Here is a 19917-nt window from a genome sequence, read left to right on the forward strand (position 1 = left end):
AAGTCCCTGTAGTTACTGAATAATAAGCCTTGGTGTGTACCCAGCCTGGGATTGTAAGGGGTTCAGCTGTTTTTGCTGGTGTGTTTTGTCCCTTCCAGCTTGTTCGTGAAACCTCGTGGAAAAAAATATATCGGGTATCGTGTTTTGTGAAAGCGTGTTAAAGTATCGCCCACCCTTGGAGTCCTGCGGCCCTCCGCGCTGTTTTTTTGTCCCTATTTGGCGTTACAGTGAGCCTCAGCGCTGCCCACGCCCGCAGTTCCACACGCGGCCGCCAGGTGGCAGTAGCGCGGCGGCGCGGGGAGCAGCCAGGTCTGGAGAAGAACGGCAGTACGAGCGGAGAGAGAGAGGCACCGCGACCGACCGTGGTTACCGATTTATTTTCATTTTTTACGGCGACAAACGAGTGAAAAGGGGGGCACGACGCGCCTTTTTACCCGAACTGAGCGTCAGGTGTAGCTTCCTAGCTCGCTAAGGGCAGAGGGTGATAGCGGAGAAGGTGAGAGAAATAAAAAATAAGCCAAAAAAGCGAAAGAAGACGCCGTGACGAAGAGAGCAGAGACGGACAGACATGGCCACAACAACTTGTACGCGATTTACGGACGAATATCAGCTCTACGAGGAGCTCGGCAAGTGAGTAGCGGGTTTAAGGCTGAGTTTGTTTTCGCGGTGTGTGTGTGTGTGTGTGTGAGAGAGGTGCCCAGGTTAGCGTTAGTGTTGGCTGTCAGAGACGCTACGAAACGCTCAAAACGCTGGGACGTGGGCAGAACAGCTGATTTGCTCTGAGCCAGTGCGCAGAAAACGAGGTTGTTATGCTTTAAAACTGTGTAGAAAGGGTTCATCGGTGGTCAGGCTGCAGAAGTGGAGGTGGTCATTGCTGGACGGCTGCTCTGTTCTGGGTAACGTTAGTTCAGGCAGAGTTGGTTTGGTGCTACGCCCCTTTGCAGACCCCCCTTTGCTCAAATGTGCTCAGCCTTCTGTTGCTCTCCGGCTGTGTTGTGGTTGTGGTGCAGGACATGCCCTTTTACAGGATTTCATAATATTTAAACGTGTAGACATCCAGGCCCACGTATTCGGACAATGACACAGTTTTTTTTGTAATTTTGCCTCTTAGTCGTCTTAGTAACTTCAGATTCACTGACGTCTTTATCCTTGGGGTCAATTTGACCACAAGCCATTTAAATCTTCAGAAAATAATGATAATTATAGTTGTTACCAAAGTTTATGTGTCCGATCTGAATGATGTCAGGCATTTATTTAGAGAGCTTAAGCGTGGAATGGGGTCATGTTGAACCTAAAGATAATAGTTGGGTTAGAAATGTGGCAAATTGTTGATCTGACCTCTCCTAAACTTTCTGCTGTCTCTCTGAAGGGGTTGTTTTTGTTTTTTGGTTTTTTTTCACTTGCATCCAACACCTCTTTGGACCACATACCGAGTTCCCCTGAACAGCTACCAAATGCCTGTTCAACATTTGGAATCAACTCAAGACTTTTTATCTGTTAATTTGTTATGAAATAGTGAGGAAACAGGCCACACCTGGCCATGACACTGCTCATCAGTCAACTGTCCGATTACTTTAGAGTGTGAAAATGGAGGGACTGTGTAAAAAGTGGCTGCGATCCCTAAACAGCTAATGCAGTGTTTTTGTTAGACCATCAAATTAAAGCTCAAAGTCTGTTTCGTTTATCTCAGATCCATTGTGGTGGCTGTAAAGAGGCAAAATTGCAAAAATTATGTCGCTGTCCAAATACTTACGGACCTGACTGTGTATTTATACAGTGCACAGTAGATGCTGTTGTGATGGTATAAAAAAGAAGAGGTATCAGCACTAGATGTGGGAACATTGGTGTGAGTATTTGATCGCATTCAGCCATAGCTGCACTAGCAAGGTCAGGTCAGTTCTGGATCACTCCTCATCCCAAAGGTACTGCGTGGAGCTCAGTCACCCAGAGAACGCAGGTGAAGTTGTATGTTGCATCAGTAGAATAGGTCGTAAGTTGTGTCTGTGAGGATTTTGGGGTTCTACAGGGCAGTAAATTTAGTATGTAGTGCTAGTTAGGGAGGATATTTGAGTGAACTAGTCGTGATTTTCCTTGCCAGTATTATTTTCTATATTTTAAGGCCTGTTATTTTGGACAAGGAGACCAGCTTAGTCCCTTTTTTGGCTTAAGGGTTAAACACTGAATGCTGTGTGCCAGATTGCCGGTTAGCAGTTGTGAGGGCACATACTCAGCACATGGGCGTTTGTTTGCTTCTGATTGACCAAATGAATCTATGGACAGTTCATGAGCTGAATGTGGGCTATAATACAATTTGACATAAAAGCGATGAATCTCTCAGCCCTAGTAGTAGTAATGAATATCATTAAACCATCAGTTATGTCACCTTGACTTACTGTATAAGGTGAATATGTATATTGACTCAAAGGAATGGGTGAAACTGTGTATTTCATGAAAATAATGGGTGAAGGTGTTTATTTTGTGGTTTTGCACAGTTAGTGACTGAATAGAAATGTATCGTCATCTTCCTCTAGAGGTGTCTAGGGGGGTTAAGGTAGAGTTGGAGAGTGAGATAGGTCATAGGTAAGACTGTGTGTGTGTGTGTGTGTGTGTGTGTGTGTGTGTGTATGGCTGTATATCTGACTGTGTGTATTTGTGTGTGTGTGGGCACATCTGCGCTTCATACTCAAAATAGCTAATCCACATAGATCTACACTGTCAGCTTTCACCATGAAGGAAATGGCATCTTCATCTTAGTGCTGCAGTTTGAATTTGTGATATTCAGTGAGTATATTCACAAAATTCAGTTTTGTTTAAGATTGATAAAGTATCTGTCAATCACTTTCTCTCTCTGTCTGTCTGTCTGTAAGGGACGTAACAACAAAATTCATAATTTTGTCTGATGTGATGTGGTGTGTTTAATTCCAAACATTCGATAGAGCAAAAATAAAGAGTTCCTAAAAATCTATAGAGCATTCAGTGTTGATCTATTGTATAGAGCATTCAATCAGTGTTGATCTATCAGTCTACCTGCAGTTGTATGCAAATGTTTAGGCCACCTGGGCCAAACTACATATTATTATTATTATTATTATTATTATTATTATTATTATTATTATTATTATTATTGATTTTTAAAGTAAGAAGGATTAAATGACTTCTACAACAAATTGCTTTAAAATATAACATTTTTAGAACTTACTTAATTAAAATATATACTATAAAGTGTGGGAAGGTTATAAAAAGATATAAAAAGTGTTTCCAGCTTGCTTTTTCGAGTATCTAAAGAAAACCAGAAAACCAAAACAAACCACAGTGTGACACAGCAGTGATGGTGAATGTTCTCTTGTGCAGCATTCCTTGCACAAACATGATCTGCATGAAAGAACCATCAGAAGGAAACCTTACATGCGACCTCATCACAAAAGTTAGTCTCAAGGCATAGCAGAGGCTATTTCACAATTCTTTGCCAAAGGTGTATTTGGAGAAAAATAAGCAGTATTTGATGAAAAGAACACTGTCAGGTGTTAAGCATAGGTGTGGATCTGTTAGGCCAGGGTGGGTCACGTCACAGCCAGTTACAGAAAACAGCATGGGTAGATGAAAAAATGGATTCCACTAAATATTGCATATATTTTGCAAGCAAATATGATGCAGTCAGTCAAGAAACTGAAGCTGACAAGAGGCTGGCTTCTACAAGAGGATAATGATCCAAACGTACCTCAAAGTCCATGAAGTACTTCAAAAATGTCAAGCTGAAGCTTTTGGAATGGCAGTCGCAGACCCCCTGAGGTGAACTCTATGAATAGATTTAGATGTGCTGTGCAAGAACGCAGTTAATTTATTTAAATGACATTGGAACATTTTTTTATGTTAATCAAATACAAAGTAACTGTACATTCACATTTGCAGAATGTTATGTCTGTTAATGATGTAACAATTTCAAAACCTCATTGAAAAATTTACTTTCAAGACAGTCTATTAACAGTATATTAACATTGTATGACAGTGCACAATGTTCAAAGCGACATTCAGTAAATGTCCACCGGTACGGAAGGGACAGAAAAGTGAAGTTAAATCGATTCCTTAAAATTTGGATCTGTAGCTTGATTAGCCAACATTGGATTCATTGCAGGCTACAGACCCAAACAGTGCCACACATTGCGGTACACACTTGATTCTGTGTGTACACAATGTGACCCACATTGTCTACCAGACCATTTTTATAAGTGGGACACACACATCGACAGACACAGACACTTGTCGACTCCAATAACTGTTCGTTTCTCAGTGCACCACTTGGCATTCTGCCACCCATATCTAGACAACAGAAAGCTTCGGAAGATCACATGTGGCTTAAAGTTTGCACAGAGACAGGCAGTCAGTCTTTTAGATCAACAGAGAACTGCTAATGGTCTGTTACCTCAGTTACAACCGAGATTTTTTCACCTCATATATTCCAGCTTGAAAGCGGTGAGCGAGTGCGATCAATGATGGTGAAAGTTTTATTTAATTCAATTTATGCAAGTATAATGTAAAAATGAACTTGGTTAAGTGCTCTGATACGTGCTGCTACGTGACCTATCACATCCGGCGAGCAGTGGCCTTTAGTTTTTCTGAGGTTTTTTGAGGCTCTGATTTTTCTCCTCTGTCTGCCAGCTCTGCCTATTGGCAAGCTTCCATACCACTAATCAGTAAGCCGTCTGAAATATAAGAGAGTGGAATATAATTATTTGGCAGTTCAGACGTGAAGTGTAAATTTGAAACGTCATCATTTTGAGAAATACTGGCAGCGTTTTTAAATACTGCAGTTTGCTTTATTACAGTCATACCACCCGACCCTGAATGCTACGCATGATATTTTGAAGTAAAACTAAGCCCAACCTTGTATAATAAACAATTACAGTTCTGTTAAATCACAATATGTATCGAACCTGAAATTGTGTGCACACCTTAGAGACAGGATTGTGCAGAGTCAGGTGTGAATGACGGCGCTGAGTTGATGGTGTGAAACTGAGGGTGAAGGAATGAAGTGAAGGGATTTCGCCTGATGACTCTGTATGTTTCCAAAAGAGCTCCAACACAGCCAGGCTAATCCCACATCAGAGGGAGTGGAAGGGCGCACAGCGCTGAAGGCTGCTCTCTGTAAGGCTTACTGATAGACTTTCTGTTGAAGTGCGGGTGAGATGTGGAAATGTTGAACATGAAGTGTGAGCGTATCTGGACTCTGGCTCGTGTATTACAGCGAGTGAGACCTTGCTGAGTGTGAGATCACCTAGAAGAGCGGTGTTAAGCCAGGTTATATATGCAAGGGAGGCAGAGGTCACTAAATGTCGGCATGAAATGCATAAATGCGATCGCCTGCAAAAGTCTGGGTGGTCAAGTGATACGTTTTGTTGATTTTCTAAGTGAAGAATTCTGCACATTTTAAAGCGCAATTACTGTTTATTTGCATGCATTTAACATGTCAGAAACAGCAGTCAGGCATAAAATGTGGCCTGTGTAAACGTTATGGCACATTTAAAATATTTTTTTATGTTAAACTCATCAGATACTTAGTCATTTGTTGATTAAAGTGTACAAAAAATTTCATATTTAAGTTTGTTCTCTGTAGAACATGTGAAAAGAATTCACAAAATCTAAAAAAAAAAATAAATAAATAAATAAAAAAATTTCCAGATGTGTTCAAACTTCTTTATGCGACTGTAGGTGTAGATACGTGTATACGTGTGTTTGTTTTCATAGTTTTTTCAGTACAAATGAGTCCAACATTTCGTAGGAAAACCAGAGAAAACCAAGCTAACCTACCCATTAAAGGCCAAAAATGCTCCAGATTTGGAAATGTTTCCTTTGTCATACAGTTTTAAAGTCAGTTTATTTAAATTCCATTCAAAACAGACGTTAAGTACAAGTTACTAATTATTCCAGAAGATATTCCAGAGGAGTTTCGGTATAAGATTGACTTGCGAGAAAGGATTCAAAGATAGAGAGAAAATGGGTCTCCTAAGAGCCATGCAAGACCTTGTAGACCATCAAACCTGTCCCCTTCAGATAAACAGCACTTAAAGCTTTCATCTTTGAGGAGACAGCTCAACGCCATGGCTCTGAAAGGATGTGTAGCTGTCAAGAAGCTGTTATTGAGAAAAGGAATTGGACAAAAAGGAAGAAAATATGCTCTAGACCACCAAAACCGGACATCTGAGATCTGAAGTAAGGTTTCTTGGACAGATAGACTGATGAGTCGTGAGAATCAAGAAATACGACCAATTTCTAAGACTGAACTTTGCAGGTGTAGAAAAATACCCCTGCAGATTTCACTGAAAGCGAGTCTTCTAAGGAATGGAAGCTGTAGTAAAGATGTAGCATTAAACATGTTTCCTGTTTTTCCTGATGCTGAAAAGTAAATAGCCTAATTGTAGTTTTGACTGGAAATGAAATAAATGAAAGGGTAGTTTCTGATTTTTGCAGTGCTGTGAATGCATAAAACAAATTAGTCTTATAAGATCAATTCAACCGCAACAGGATGTGTGTCTGTGAGACTGTGCACTCCTACATGTGTTAAATATATTCCCATTCCTAAAGGAGTTGAATACATTGCCATATGTGCAGTAATGTTTGCCCTGTTTCTTCATGATGGTGAAGGGCACTTCTTTATGCAACAGCTTCAACTATCCTGCTAATGCGGGCAGAAGTGGGAGAGAAGAGGAATTAGAGCCTCCAATCACACACACACATACAAAACCACGTCACAGTCACGCTTCGCAGATGTCATAGATCACTTTAATGTCCCCTAAGAGCACTTGATGGGGCTTAATGAAGAGCACTTAGTTTGCACGGTGATTATGACCAGCTAAAGACCTTCTAGAGACCTCCTCTGAAATTTAAAGGCCTCTGGGAAGACCAAGACATTTCCCTAATGTTTTTATTTTTATTTTTATTTAATTGATTTGCTCCTCTGAGTTCCAGCCCTCTGTGCTTTTGCATTATCAGAAGTTTGGATTGTTGAAGTATCAGCTCTATTTCAGATTTCCATACAGTCCAAGTAAACTTGCCAAGCTTATTAAGGGTGTAAAAATGAGTGTTTCAAACAGTGTACGGAATTAAAACTTTCCCAATAGGCCTATCGTTCGCTCCTGAAGGTCTCTCGTTTGCTGTCTTTTGTGGAAACCGTGATCAATTATTGCCCGACTCATGCATCGGTTGGCCCATAACATCAGCCGAGATTAGCAACCCATGGTATTTCCAGCGTCAGCCTTACGATCCCCATGTTGAAGTGAAACCTTAGACAGTGGTGCCCCTGGACAGCTTTATGCAAGACATTTTATTAAGAGAACTGATGAAAAATAAGAATAATTTTACACAGTAAACTAACAAAAAAGCATTCTGGGTAGCTTTGCTTCCAGAGCTACATTATAGGATTTAAGGGTTTTTCTTGTTTACTTGAGTTTAAGAAGTATGATCACTGAGATCACTGGCAATGGTGCGTCAGTAAAGCAGTTTATAGGTAAAAGCATCAGAGTATAACATTAAAATTAAATATATGAATACAATTATTTTGGCCAATATTATCACTGATGAAAATTTCTATTCCACTAAATTTTCATGGGCTAGATTTTCATTTCAGTTGGACCCCATTAGGTTTCTTAACAGGCCTATCAATCTAACAAGTGTAGGTTATATTCAGACTCACCTAACATAAAGCTTCTTGTCAATGTCAAAAGGAGGAAAAATAATTACCATGTAGGCTATAAAAATCAGAAAGTGAGATTAATGGAAAATCATTTTATAATTGCATCGTAATATTCTGAAAGTTGATTGAATCTTGAAGTGGCTAGAGATTCCTACTAGGGATTGACCCTTTTTTTAGAAAGGTTCTATATAGAACCATCTACAGCACATTCTCCATTTATCCGAAGACCCATTTCATGATACAAAGAACCTTTAAATCATGCAGAGGGTTATTTAAGTGTTCATGGTTGTATATAGAACTGGACTAAAGAACCCTTGTAGAATAATCTTATTTAAATTTTAATTGCTATGTGAAGCGACCTTTGGTTTGTGAAAGGCGCTATATAAATGTAATTTATTATTATTATTATTATTATTATTAAAAGTGTAACTGTTTAAGTGGATGTCTCGTCTACCCAGGGGAGGGGAAAACATGAAAAGTGGCCAAAAAAGGTACTTCGGTGGAAACGAACATCTATTTGACAGTGTTTTATTCCAAAAAAGCTGAGGAAATCGGTAGGCTTTTGTCTTGGGTGAGTAACGGAGGCTGCCTCTCCAGGTGTTAACTAAAACTACAACTAACTGGTACAGCACTGTTGCTGATGAGGACTTGTCATCTTACTAGAGGTATTTTCCCTTCAGGAGAGGATGTGCCAACAGATTTGTCAGAGGAATATATTTCCACTGTTTCTAGACCTAGCTAACATCAGCAAGAGTAGTTAGCCTTGTTACCAATAAAGCTTTCTCAATCACATCTTTAACAACGCGTATTTGGCAACGTGCTCATATTAAGGCACGCGCGCTTTGGAACAGCAGAGCTTAATACTCAACCGAGCAAAACCCAGAAAATTTTGAAATCTAGTTAAAACATAAAAGCAGTTTCATTTAATTGTTTTGCATTGAATTGTACTCCAGTGTTTAAATACTGGCACCTTCAGCGATTAACTAAGTATTCAAGAACCTGTACACGCCCATAATTCCTGTCCCCTATCCAGACCCCTAAAACTAACTCAAGTAGGGCTGTCACAGCTACTCAGTTGAACTCGATTAAAAACCATGGGCTGAAATTTATTTTCTCCACGAATTTTATTATACCTCATTCGAACAGATGAGCTTCCTGTTTAACTGGTTGCCAGATTGTGCACGTTGCTTTGCTGAGATATTATAAGAGAGCCAGGTGTGTGTGCGTTTGTGCTGTGTCTACATTTGTCTTCCTCACTGCAGAATTTGCTGAGTCTGCTAAGCTGTTCCTTTGGAGCCTATTAAACAAATAAATGTAGCGCAGTATATTTCCACTAATATATTCCATGCCCAGACCTGTATATTTTATTAACACCATACGCCAGAATGGCGCCCCCTGATGAGATCAGCTTCATTCTCTTCAGGAGGGCTGAGTGTGCAGGAAGAACAGACTGTGGTGGAGGAATGACTGTAACAAACAAGGTGCTGGGTGAAAGTAATCAAGTGTTTTTTCTTCAACAAACATGCAAGTGACCATGCAAGCGCTCTTCATACGGTTTTAATTTGATAAAGTTCGTGTCGATATTGCAGTGTCACAGTATCAGTGAATATCAATAGCAGCCTTTAGCGTATGGAGATACTTAACTGACGAAATTGCCGAAATACTTGAGCTTATGTGTTAAATCTTTTTTGTTTTATTTTGTTTGTCCCCAGGGGAGCATTTTCAGTGGTGCGTCGATGCGTGAAGCTGTGCACAGGCCAAGAGTATGCTGCCAAAATCATCAACACCAAAAAACTATCAGCAAGAGGTGAGTCAGTTCTTTTATTACTTTATTTTCTCTCCTGTTTTTTGGATTATTTGCACTAACGTGTTCGTTTTCATTTTATGGGTGTTTTTTTTGTGTTCTAAAAGCATTCTAAGGAGAATTACACAGGTCTAGTGAATTTAAACAGGGGCTTCATGGATTAGCCAACAAAGTTGATTAGTCATTGTTAGGGATGCACTGATTTCATTTTTGTAGACGAAGTATGAGTACGTGTTTTTTTTTTTTTTTTTTTTACCCAAATTTCTCCCCAAAATATTTCCAAACTGGTGTGTTGACACTTCTTCGTTGTCATATTTATATGCATTCTTTGACAGACTATCAAATCTATGTTTTAATCTTTCCAACTGGTGTTCAGAATATGTAGTATATCGCTGCTGTCGGGACAAAACCTTGTATCTCTACTTTTGTTGTTTTTCGGTACTTTGAAAAGTAATTTGAAAATGCCTGTTGCCGTTACACTGTCTGTGAATTTCATGGTGAATGGACCAAAATAAACGACCCAGAATGACTGGGAAAAACATCTGGTTCCATTGACTTACATTACAAGTAAAGAAGGTTTTGTCCTTCTACTGTAAAGTTACCATTTTGGAGATGTTTGAAGGTTTTCTTCCAGCAACAGCGATGTGTAGATGATTAGTTGATGTTCTGTTTGTACAGCCTGTAATTAAAGTGTGATCTTTTCTGTTGTAGACGTTTTAACAAACCATAGATTTGAATGATTGTAAATTATTAAAACAAACAATTGTGAATCAGTAAAAAAGTGATGTGAGAAACGGTATTAACGAAACACAATTTGCATATTTTCACTCACAGTCATATTCAGTCACTTTAATTATCAGCTCAAGGCTGTTGCCTGGTCAGTTAACTGAATAATACTCCTTACTTAATCGAGTCACAGATTCATTTTTTTTAATGACTACCGGTCAATGGCACATGCTTGCATGGTAACAGTTACAGCCAAGGCCAAGGCCAAATGTCACAGCAGTGAGACAGACACTGTGCTACACCTCTGAGCGCAGTTTCTCTTACAGCATCCTGCTGGACAGGGGCATAAATATGTCAACCCCCCCAAGTAACCTGAGCCGTGCAGCTGCTTTGCCAGGTGTTGCCAAGCATTTGACAGCCTTCACTGGTCATTGTGGTGAACAAGCATTTTGACAAGCATTTGACTCCTGGAGCTCTACTGAGCAGCTGGTTTGGAAAAGTTGTTGAGAATATGATGGTAGCGTGGTGTGATTAAGAGAGTGACTGGAGTGGGTTGGATGTGGTGGGCCTCTCCACTAGAAAGTGTTAAACTTGTTAGACAAAGTGCCTTTCCTGCAGTGCTCCACGCTGTTTGGGGTGCTGGTTTGTGGCAGTAGGAATGAGTAGATGGTGCGATTAGTCACACACAGCCATCAGAAATACCAGCCATGGTTTTTCTCCACCTCCTCTATTAATCACTGTATGTAGTGCTGGACTGAATATTGTAACTGTTTTCGCCTTTTCTGACTTTGCAGTACTAAAATCATTACTCACAGTTTTATTGTCTGCTTTGAGCATTTGACCATTCAAACTTTGGGCACCCTTAATCAATTTTTCTGCTGATGTAAATGCACAGTTACTTCATATTTGATTCAGTAAAACAAAAGAAAATAAATAAAGTAGTATCAGTGCCATGTGCAAATGTTTGGACATCCTAGACATCCTAATGAATGAGTGCTTAGTAACACAGCGATTTGGCAGATGTCACAGCTTGCAGAGTCCAGCCCTTAGTGTAGGACCTTTTGTCCACTCTTCCTTGCAGAATGCTTCTAGTTCTGTGAAGCTTGCATTTCTTGTAGTTCATGATGGCTTTTTGAGGAATCATGTTGTAGCAGCCAATTTCTTTTCAGCTTCGGACTCTTGACTGGCTGCGTCACATTTGCTTCCAGATTTTTCTGATATTCCTCACTCCTAATGACAATGCCTAATCTGCCTAACCAGTCCCAATGCGTCAAACAAGGCCTAGTGCCAAGATGGGTGGAAAACGTTTAAAACGTTAAAACTGATTAAAAACATTTTTTTTCTTCATCAGACGCATGACGTCTCAGAAAAGGCACTTTCTACTTTATTTTATCTACATGCATTTGCCTAAATCTGTCTGATGAAACAATACCTGTAATGTAAACGAGTGATTGTGAAAACTGACAGATGTGGATAATGAGAGTAACTGCAGTTAACTGAAATCATTGCAGTCAGTTCAAATAATCATGATCTGCGATTTCCCTCTGGGATCAATAAAGGATTCTGATTCTGATTCTGATTGTGTAGTAATTGTGACCGGCCTGTGTGCATGGTGAAGTAGCCAAAATTAGACTTGTTAGAGGTGGCAAAATTCTGTTTTTGGGGGTGTCACATTATTCATGTTAATAGTCATTTTTTCCCGATACAGTATGATACCATATTGTGCATCCCAGCTTTTAGAAATCTTTTTTTTTCTGCTAAGTTCATTATTGTTATTGCACTATTGACCTGTGCAGTGCAGTAGAAAGGATCAACAAATAAATTAGCTGACACTTTTTTTTTATTGTGTGCTTCTTAAGTGTTTTGATAAATTAAAGTATCAAGACCCAATCTAACAAATGCAAATATAAAAAAAACAAAAATAGACCATTCTTTTTCTACGTCAGATGATTTTTTTAGAATCACCTATCACAGGTGATTTATTAGAATACATATCACAGGCACTGTATTGCATTTGAAATTTCAGGTTAATATTTTGTACATATTGTGTGGCTCCACTGAGCTCTGTATGTTTTATAAACTGGCCAGCTTGCAGTAAAAACTGGAATGAAGAGCCAGGTTGTTGTTAAGCTTAATGTGTGTTTTTCTTATCGCTCTGAATTAAGCTCAGCCTTGCTCACTTTCACCCTGCTGTAAAAATGAAGGATGTGGTGCGGTAATCTGAGGAAGTAGGCTAATGGAAACAAGGCTTGGAAGTGCTGAATTTTTGAGGTGCAGTCATCAGGCTGTTTTTGTAGAAGGTGTGAGAATCCAACTACTGTGGATTGGGGTGGTGAGATGGTGTGTTTATTGTGATAAAGTACACCCAGTGCACTTTTCTGAGAATGTCGTGGACATCAGGACTGCTAGAACACTGAACAAACGCATGGTTTAAAAAAGGACGTGGGAAGTGGTGGTGCTGAGGGGGCTAAAGCAGTCTCAGATTTCAGCGCTGAATTCATTAATGCAGATTTCTGTTGTGTGTACCTGTATGTACGTATATCATGTATTTTACAACGAGTGCACTTCATAATCTGATAACTGCAGAAAATCGGATTTTATCAGCAATTAGTTCAGTGTTTAGATGCACTTGGGTGATCAGGTAGTGAGAAAACTCTGCGCCTACATGAGTTGGGCAATAACCGGATTTCTACTTCGCAACCAGCCAGTAAACCCACAGAGTAAGATGTGATGTAAACGTAACGTAAAAACTCGAACGTTATGCTGAGGCATCGTGTCACTTTACTGGAAAATAGGGATACATAAATACCATTTATTTCAGACCATGTATGAGTACAAGTACATATTTATTAGTACTCACTAATACTGTCTGATTCTATAACAAATTACCTACTTAAAATGAAGAAGTTGTTACTTTACGTCTTTACTTCTGAAAGACGTTTTTTAGTATTGCACAATTTTACCAACCTTTTACTGCCCCTGTCCCAACTTTTTTGAAAGGGGTTGTTGGCAGCAAATTCGAATTGGGCACATATTAAAAAAAAAAAAACAATAAAATCTTTCAGTCTCAACATTTGATATGTTGTCTTTGTACTGCTTTCAATTAAATATACGGTTTAAATGATTTGCACATCATTGCGTTTTGTTTTTATTTAGGTTTTGTACAGTGTCTCAACTTTTTTGGAAATGGAGTTGTACCAAAGACATTTTACTGTGTCTGTTTAGCTGACCTACGTGTCTCCAGCCATATTGTAGAAGTGCTTGTAATTGTGCGTTTAAAGCTGGCTAAAATCACACAATATATTCCTGGTGGAACTGGTGACCAATGAGACTGTCGCAGAGTCAGTTACTCTTCTCTGGGTGAGCCCTGGGTGAACCTTTTATCACTGCATTTGTTCTCTAGCGCGGCAGTATACACGCGGCTTACATCACCACAGAAATTTGATATTGGGGCATTTTTGTGAGGCTCAGTACGATTAATCGAGCGCAGTATTGGGCCGATACCTGATACCAGTATTGGTGTTAGTGCATCCTTACTGGATAATATAAATATACATAATCTAGAAGATGGATCAATATTAAAATTCCTTGTTTCTTTAGGCATGTAGTTGATTTCAGCTTCTCTCCAAAATTCTTTTGGTGCCATCTTGTGGCTGCTGTGTTAAACGCTGCTACCTATTTTCAGGACCGCGCTCTGTTTTTGCACATGTGCAGACTGAGGACAATGAAAGAAATCAGACTATGGCTATACATGTGCTCAAAAACATGATTACTGAGCAAAGATCCAGCTCTCTTCATTGGAATAAAAGAAAATCCAGTAGTCTAACAGCCTTAGTCTGATCTCAGAATTCAGAGTATGCTGTTTACATGACCAGTAATCAGATAACTGCTGAAATCCAATGTTTGAGTTGTTAGCATGCACGTAAGCACACTCTGTGACTTTGTGGCTCAGTGAATCAGATGCCAGAACCAGAAGTAGGACTATCCATTACTTACTGATGCTTTGATCTGTTGCCTTATTTGGTTTTAGACTTGTCAGTTAATGTTTTCTCGGTTATCTGTCAAACAGATTGTTATTTTTATCATAACATATTTATGTTTTTGTACATGTATGCCACTACCAGTGCGATAAACATTTTTATCAAATTTGGCGATTGATGACTGGATTGGCATTATATGCAAATATAACATTTATTTCAGTTCTCTACTAATGCAGTTATATAAAAAAGATGCAGTTAGATGAATTTTAACATTGTAACTCAACGTCCCCTAAATGTTCTGCTTTTCTGAAGTGCAATAAATACATCATTAACAATCATTTTGACATATCAGTGACATTGAATATGTGCTGATACCAATATGATTCATACAACCCTACCTAGAAGGTAGTTAAAGAAGAAAACAGAGCTATAGCAAGGAGAGAAGAAAAAAAGAGGATGATGGAGCGAGAGAGAGAGCGAGAGAGTGGCAGACACACGTGGACCGATCTCTGATGGACGGATGGAGATGGAATATGAAGCTGATTGTGAAAGAGGCAGTGTGATGGAGTGATGATGACGAATGTGATTGCGCGAGTGAAAGAGAGAAGAGTTTAAGTGATCTCCGGCTGTAGAGGCAGCCGTGGCACTCGGCAGCTGCGCTGCGCATGCATGTGTGTGTGTGTGTGTGTGTGTGTGTGCGAGCGCGTGAAAGCGTAGCTACATGCCTGGAGCACGGGACACTCATCTGACCCAGAGAGCTGCAGATAGGAGGCATGGCCCTGGCAACACGCTCACAAACAGCATCATAAGTCAAAAGAAGAAACCAGTAGTAACCACCAACAAGCCTGATTACTTTCCAACTGTGTTCTGTTGAGCCACTTGGATCAAAATCCTGGACATCTGCTCAGTTCAGTTCCGACTGTGGTCCGTCATCTGTGATACAGTTCATCCAATAATCAGTCACCTTAATTAGCAGGATCTAGTGGATTAGATTAAGCTTGGAATTTGACTGTGCAGGATGGTGGGCCTTTTTAGAAAGGTTGTTGACTAGGAATCGACCGATAATGTTGGGCCAATATTGACATAATGGTAACTTTTTCCCCAATTTGCCTGATTGGTCAAGTGGACAGTTAGTTTGTTTTTAAAGTTATGTAGAAAACTGTGCAAAGGTGTTCGGCAGCCAAGCACATTGTTTAAAGCTATTTTTTTTGGTGGTAAGTGTGTGCTTACTTGTGAATGTACTGCATTTCATTTGAATGATTTATACCAATGAGCATAAGTACAGTAAAAAAATATTTTGTGAGCTCATTTGAGGAGTTTTCTTACAGATTTCTCCAACTAGATGATGATTTATAAACACAAATAATGCTGGGCTGCATTGAAGAGAGATTTGGAAATGATTAAATAAAACATTGATGCAAAATCACTACTTATTGTACCAATATTATGTGTGTTTGTCCCAATATTAGTGTTTTTCTGAGCAAATAAACCTGTCCTGTGCAGATCAGATTTCCCCCAGTGACTAAAACATTTTCAGAAATATGACCCTGAAGACAGATTTTTCTGTTTAAAAGCTTAAGGAGTGGACAAAATGAAAATCATCATAATGTATTTATTACTTCGAGTAGTTCATTAAGCTTATTTTCATCATGTGAACATAATAATTAGTCTTTTGCATAGAGTAACAACAAACTGTCAGATTTTATCAAAAATGTGCAGTTATAGCAACAGTAGATGTTCTAGCCAATAACTATATATGAATATATAGTATATATCATATAAACATAAAGTGCTTCCAACTCTTTTGTGATTGTAACTTCTCACTCTTGTAGCACTACATTGTCTTGGTTCCAGTGGAACTGGAATTTTCTACTCTGCCGTTGCTTTTTTATGTTTGCTACTTGTTAGTTTATCCATAGATCTCTTGTAAGCACTGTGCCACTTTGCTGGTATTGCTGGCATTTTACTTGTAAACAGTACTTCAGTCTTGCTGTGCTATGGTGATGAATTCACTGCATTGCAGTAGCTCAAAATAACTTTGATTTTATCAAGAGAGCCAGTGGAACATGCCAGGTGAAAGCTGTACTTGAATGAGAGGACTATGGGTGGGAAGTCAGATACATACATACAGCTACATACAGCGTGTGAACAGATGAGCTTAAGGCTGGGACTGTGGATGGTTCAAAGATGGCTCAAACTAGGAAAATACATTAATGCTGTTAAAACAAACTGATTAATATTATAAATTTATAATAATGGTATTAATATCATATTGAATTGATGTGTAATTAATCAACCTACGGTAGATTTTTACATGAGAAAATGAAAGTTTCTCAATATTTTTATTTCACACTCCTGCTCTGCCAGCGTTTTGAGTCATGCCTGCAAACGGTTACATCAAATTGTGTGAATAATACAACACAAATAAGGTGCTATTTGTGTATGAAAGCAAATCATATCAGTCAGTAAAACTGTAAAACTCTTGAAGTGTGGGTTTTAAACATCAGAGTAACAAGCTCCCCTCACTCGCTGCATAGCCAGCAATTCGTTCTCCAGCTCCTTACACTAAATTCCCAAACTGTCATTACTGCTGAGCAAGCTTTTCACTCAGCAGCTATGACAGAAGAAAACCTAAACAACCTGGAATCAGCCAGAAATGGACCAAATAACATTTGCCCAATGTGTACTCTCATCTTCAGAGTCTGACCAAATTGGACTGAGCCATAAAACTGCTGCAATATCAAGTTTAGCTCAGTTTTGTCCATTTTTGCTGGATCAGTATTAGAGTTGTTTTGTTCCAGCAGGTCTGTAAAGCATCACACAGCCCATTTTGATTGGCAAATGGTATTCGGTTCATTTCTGGCTGATTCCAGGTTGTTTAGCTGTCTTTCTGTCACAGCTGCCGACTGAAAAGCTGCTCAGTGGTGATGACAGTTTGGGAATTTAGTGTAATCTCATTTTCAGAGTCTGACTAAATCGGCTGTCGGTCAAATGTGATCTTAAAAGTATACATTTTCTGTTTGTGGCAAAGTAAGCAGTAAAAACGTTCAAATGGCTTGAGCGTCTCCTACAGCAGTCACAGTCGCTGCTTAGCAGTGTTTCTGAAAAACCTGTGCTGTTATTTCACCATAACAGCACGTTAGAATGCTTCTCAACCAATCAGATTATGTGGCCCGGAACGAACTGTTGTATAAAATGTTTTGAATGTGATGAAGTTATTGTTGTGTGTGATCTTGTTTTGCGGAAAACCTTTTAGATTAGTAATATATAATTAAACTTAAATCATACAGCAAAACAGCAATAATAAGTGTAGGCATTGAAGGGTTAATAAATTGTTATTGTTATATCATTATCATCTTCTGTATGACCAGTGATGTTCTGAGGACTAATCAGAAGTTCTTACAGACAGTAAGCTTGGCTGCCTGTTCCATTACACAGAGGTTAAAATGGTGTGTTTGTTGTTGGTGTTACTGGTGTGCATGTATTGCGACAGCTCTGTCAGTATGTGTATAGTGTAGAGAATGCCCTGCAGGCAGACAGCTAAGGTCAGCACTCATCAACTGAAGTGACGGCCAGTGGGTGGGAAGCGTTTGTCTGTTTGTTTATTTGCTGGAAAGAGCTTGGACTGGATATAAGGGTTGGTCAGGGTCAGATAAGGCTACTGGCTACTGTGTACTGCTGAAGTTCAACTATAGATGCCTTTGGAAAACCGTATTGTATTATATTTGCAGTTTAATTTACCTAAACCACTGGGATACTTCAGTTGTGTAGAAAATGCTGCATGCTTACCTTGTTTTGATCCTTTTTCTTAATCGTAGGCAGGGATCAGATGAACTTTCTCTGCTTCTAAAGGTTCCAGGTGAGACCTAGCTGCTCTTCAGTAACACTTTAGAAGTTAGTTGTCTTACTGCAGCGAGCCACACTGAAGTTCTAAAACATGTTGTTATTTATTTTCAGTTTGATATACTCAAGCAAAATTTTATGTGAAGTAAAATAGAAGGTGAAGAGACATGGGGTTGGTAAATTAACATTAGCATTAGAGTGCGTAGCAGCGAAGCTAACAGTCAGCCTCTTTACAGATTTACAGACGGGTTACTTGTTTATCATCGGCAATATCCAATAACATCGGCCTATTGGCCAAGTTGGATATCCAATTGCATCATCGTATCGGCCAAGTTGGAAGGGGGACATATAAACCTTAAGTGCTGCCCCTTGACTGAAGTGTGTTATAAGGCCCATCCATGATGAATTACAGTGTTTTCCCAAGATTGTCTTTAAGGCTGGGTGGTAGACACACCACAGTTGTACACTAGCGCAGAATTATTTTTATTAATGCAGTGAATGATCTGTCCATGTGAGTACCCTGCGTTCTGTGATTTGTGAATGAATACGGGTTTATTTACATCAGAAGAATTAATGTGGGTCTAAAAGCTTTGCAATTCAGACTGGCCCAAAGAATAATATACACATACAGTGCCTTGCAAAAGTTTTTATCCCTCATAAAAGTAATCAAATTACAGATGACACTGTTGTATGTTGTGCTGTGTCATATTTTATTTTAAAAGACTGACCCTCAACATTTTTAATGTAAGTGATGTTTTTTTAATGTAAGAAGGGTTTAAGATACTATCGATGCAACCATCACTGTATGGATGCGTGTGTTGCGACAAGCTTATCCAAACGTCAGTGTGCCAGTTACATCCCCTCGTCGAAGCTGGATGCCATGTACAGTATGTTTGGTGGGGTGGGCTGCCCAGCCTGTTTTATGGTAAGGAAAATGCTGGTATTATTGATTAATTACCTTGTTGATGAATCAACAGTGATTAGTTGTCAGTTTGTACGATGATAATGCAAAATGTAAACTCCCCTACTGGTCTCCTATATGGAAACAATATATTCCAAATGTATTCACCAAATATATTTTGGAAATGTGTGAAAAGGTCCAAAAAATGTTTTTGTTCAATATATATTTTTAAACGCCCTTATTCATTTGTGTTACAATTTTTTCAGTTGCATGTAATTTTTACAACGGTTACAGATATAACTAAATATACATGATCTGAATGAATGGTACTGACCTGTTTTTTTTTTTTGCCATTGTACTTTGCTATAACCATTCACATATGCAGCAAGACAGCACTCTTTTAAATAAATATCAATTCTTAAATGCATTTTCATGTATCAAGTGTATCGAGTGTGTACCTACAGAACTTGCCTTTGACGGGTTAAAGGTTTACTGGCTAATAATTAAAGTTCAGATACTGGAATACAAATGAGTAAACAGTAAAGTGCATTAGACAGTATTTTTGCTATTTTCATACAATTTAAAATGTATTTTATAAATACATTTATTTTTGTATGGTACATTTCATGGTGTAATATTTCCATGTTCAGTTTTAAAATAAATGCATTTTAAAATATATTTGATTAAAATGGCAATGAAATACATTTTAGTGTTTGGAATGTATTTCGACATGGATTGCAATGTATTTAATACCCCTTTCCTCAGGCCTGTTGTATAAAATAGTTCAAATATATTTACATTCTAATATAACTAAATATATCACTGCTGTCGGAAGAAAACCTCGTATCTCCATTTTTGACGTTTTTCAGTTTTTAATATAAATTGAAAATGCCTGTTGGTCTTTACATTATTTGTAAATTTCATGATGAATGGACCAAAAGAAATGACTCAAAATTGCTTGGAAAAATAATTGGTA

The 19917-nt window shown here is 38.7% G+C and overlaps 1 protein-coding gene across 16 annotated transcripts in view; it reads left to right on the top strand.

Annotated features, from left to right (window-relative positions):
* The first annotated feature begins 300 nt into the window (after window positions 1–300).
* The window catches only part of camk2b1 (calcium/calmodulin-dependent protein kinase (CaM kinase) II beta 1), a 107097-nt gene continuing 87480 nt past the window's right edge, over window positions 301–19917 (top strand). For 8 of the 16 annotated variants that reach the window (XM_037531427.1, XM_017725436.2, XM_017725426.2 and 5 more), the window contains exons 1-2: window positions 305–630; window positions 9400–9494. In XM_037531427.1, coding sequence (XP_037387324.1) covers window positions 569–630; window positions 9400–9494 — 157 coding nt within the window. In that variant the 5' untranslated portion in view covers window positions 305–568. Of the gene's footprint in view, window positions 631–9399; window positions 9495–19917 lie in introns of all 16 variants that reach the window. The other 8 variants (XM_017725428.2, XM_017725431.2, XM_017725433.2 and 5 more) reach the window with 3 other exon arrangements.

The sequence above is a fragment of the Pygocentrus nattereri genome, chromosome 20 (assembly GCF_015220715.1).
Source record: "Pygocentrus nattereri isolate fPygNat1 chromosome 20, fPygNat1.pri, whole genome shotgun sequence".
Classification (NCBI taxonomy): Eukaryota; Metazoa; Chordata; class Actinopteri; order Characiformes; family Serrasalmidae; genus Pygocentrus; species Pygocentrus nattereri.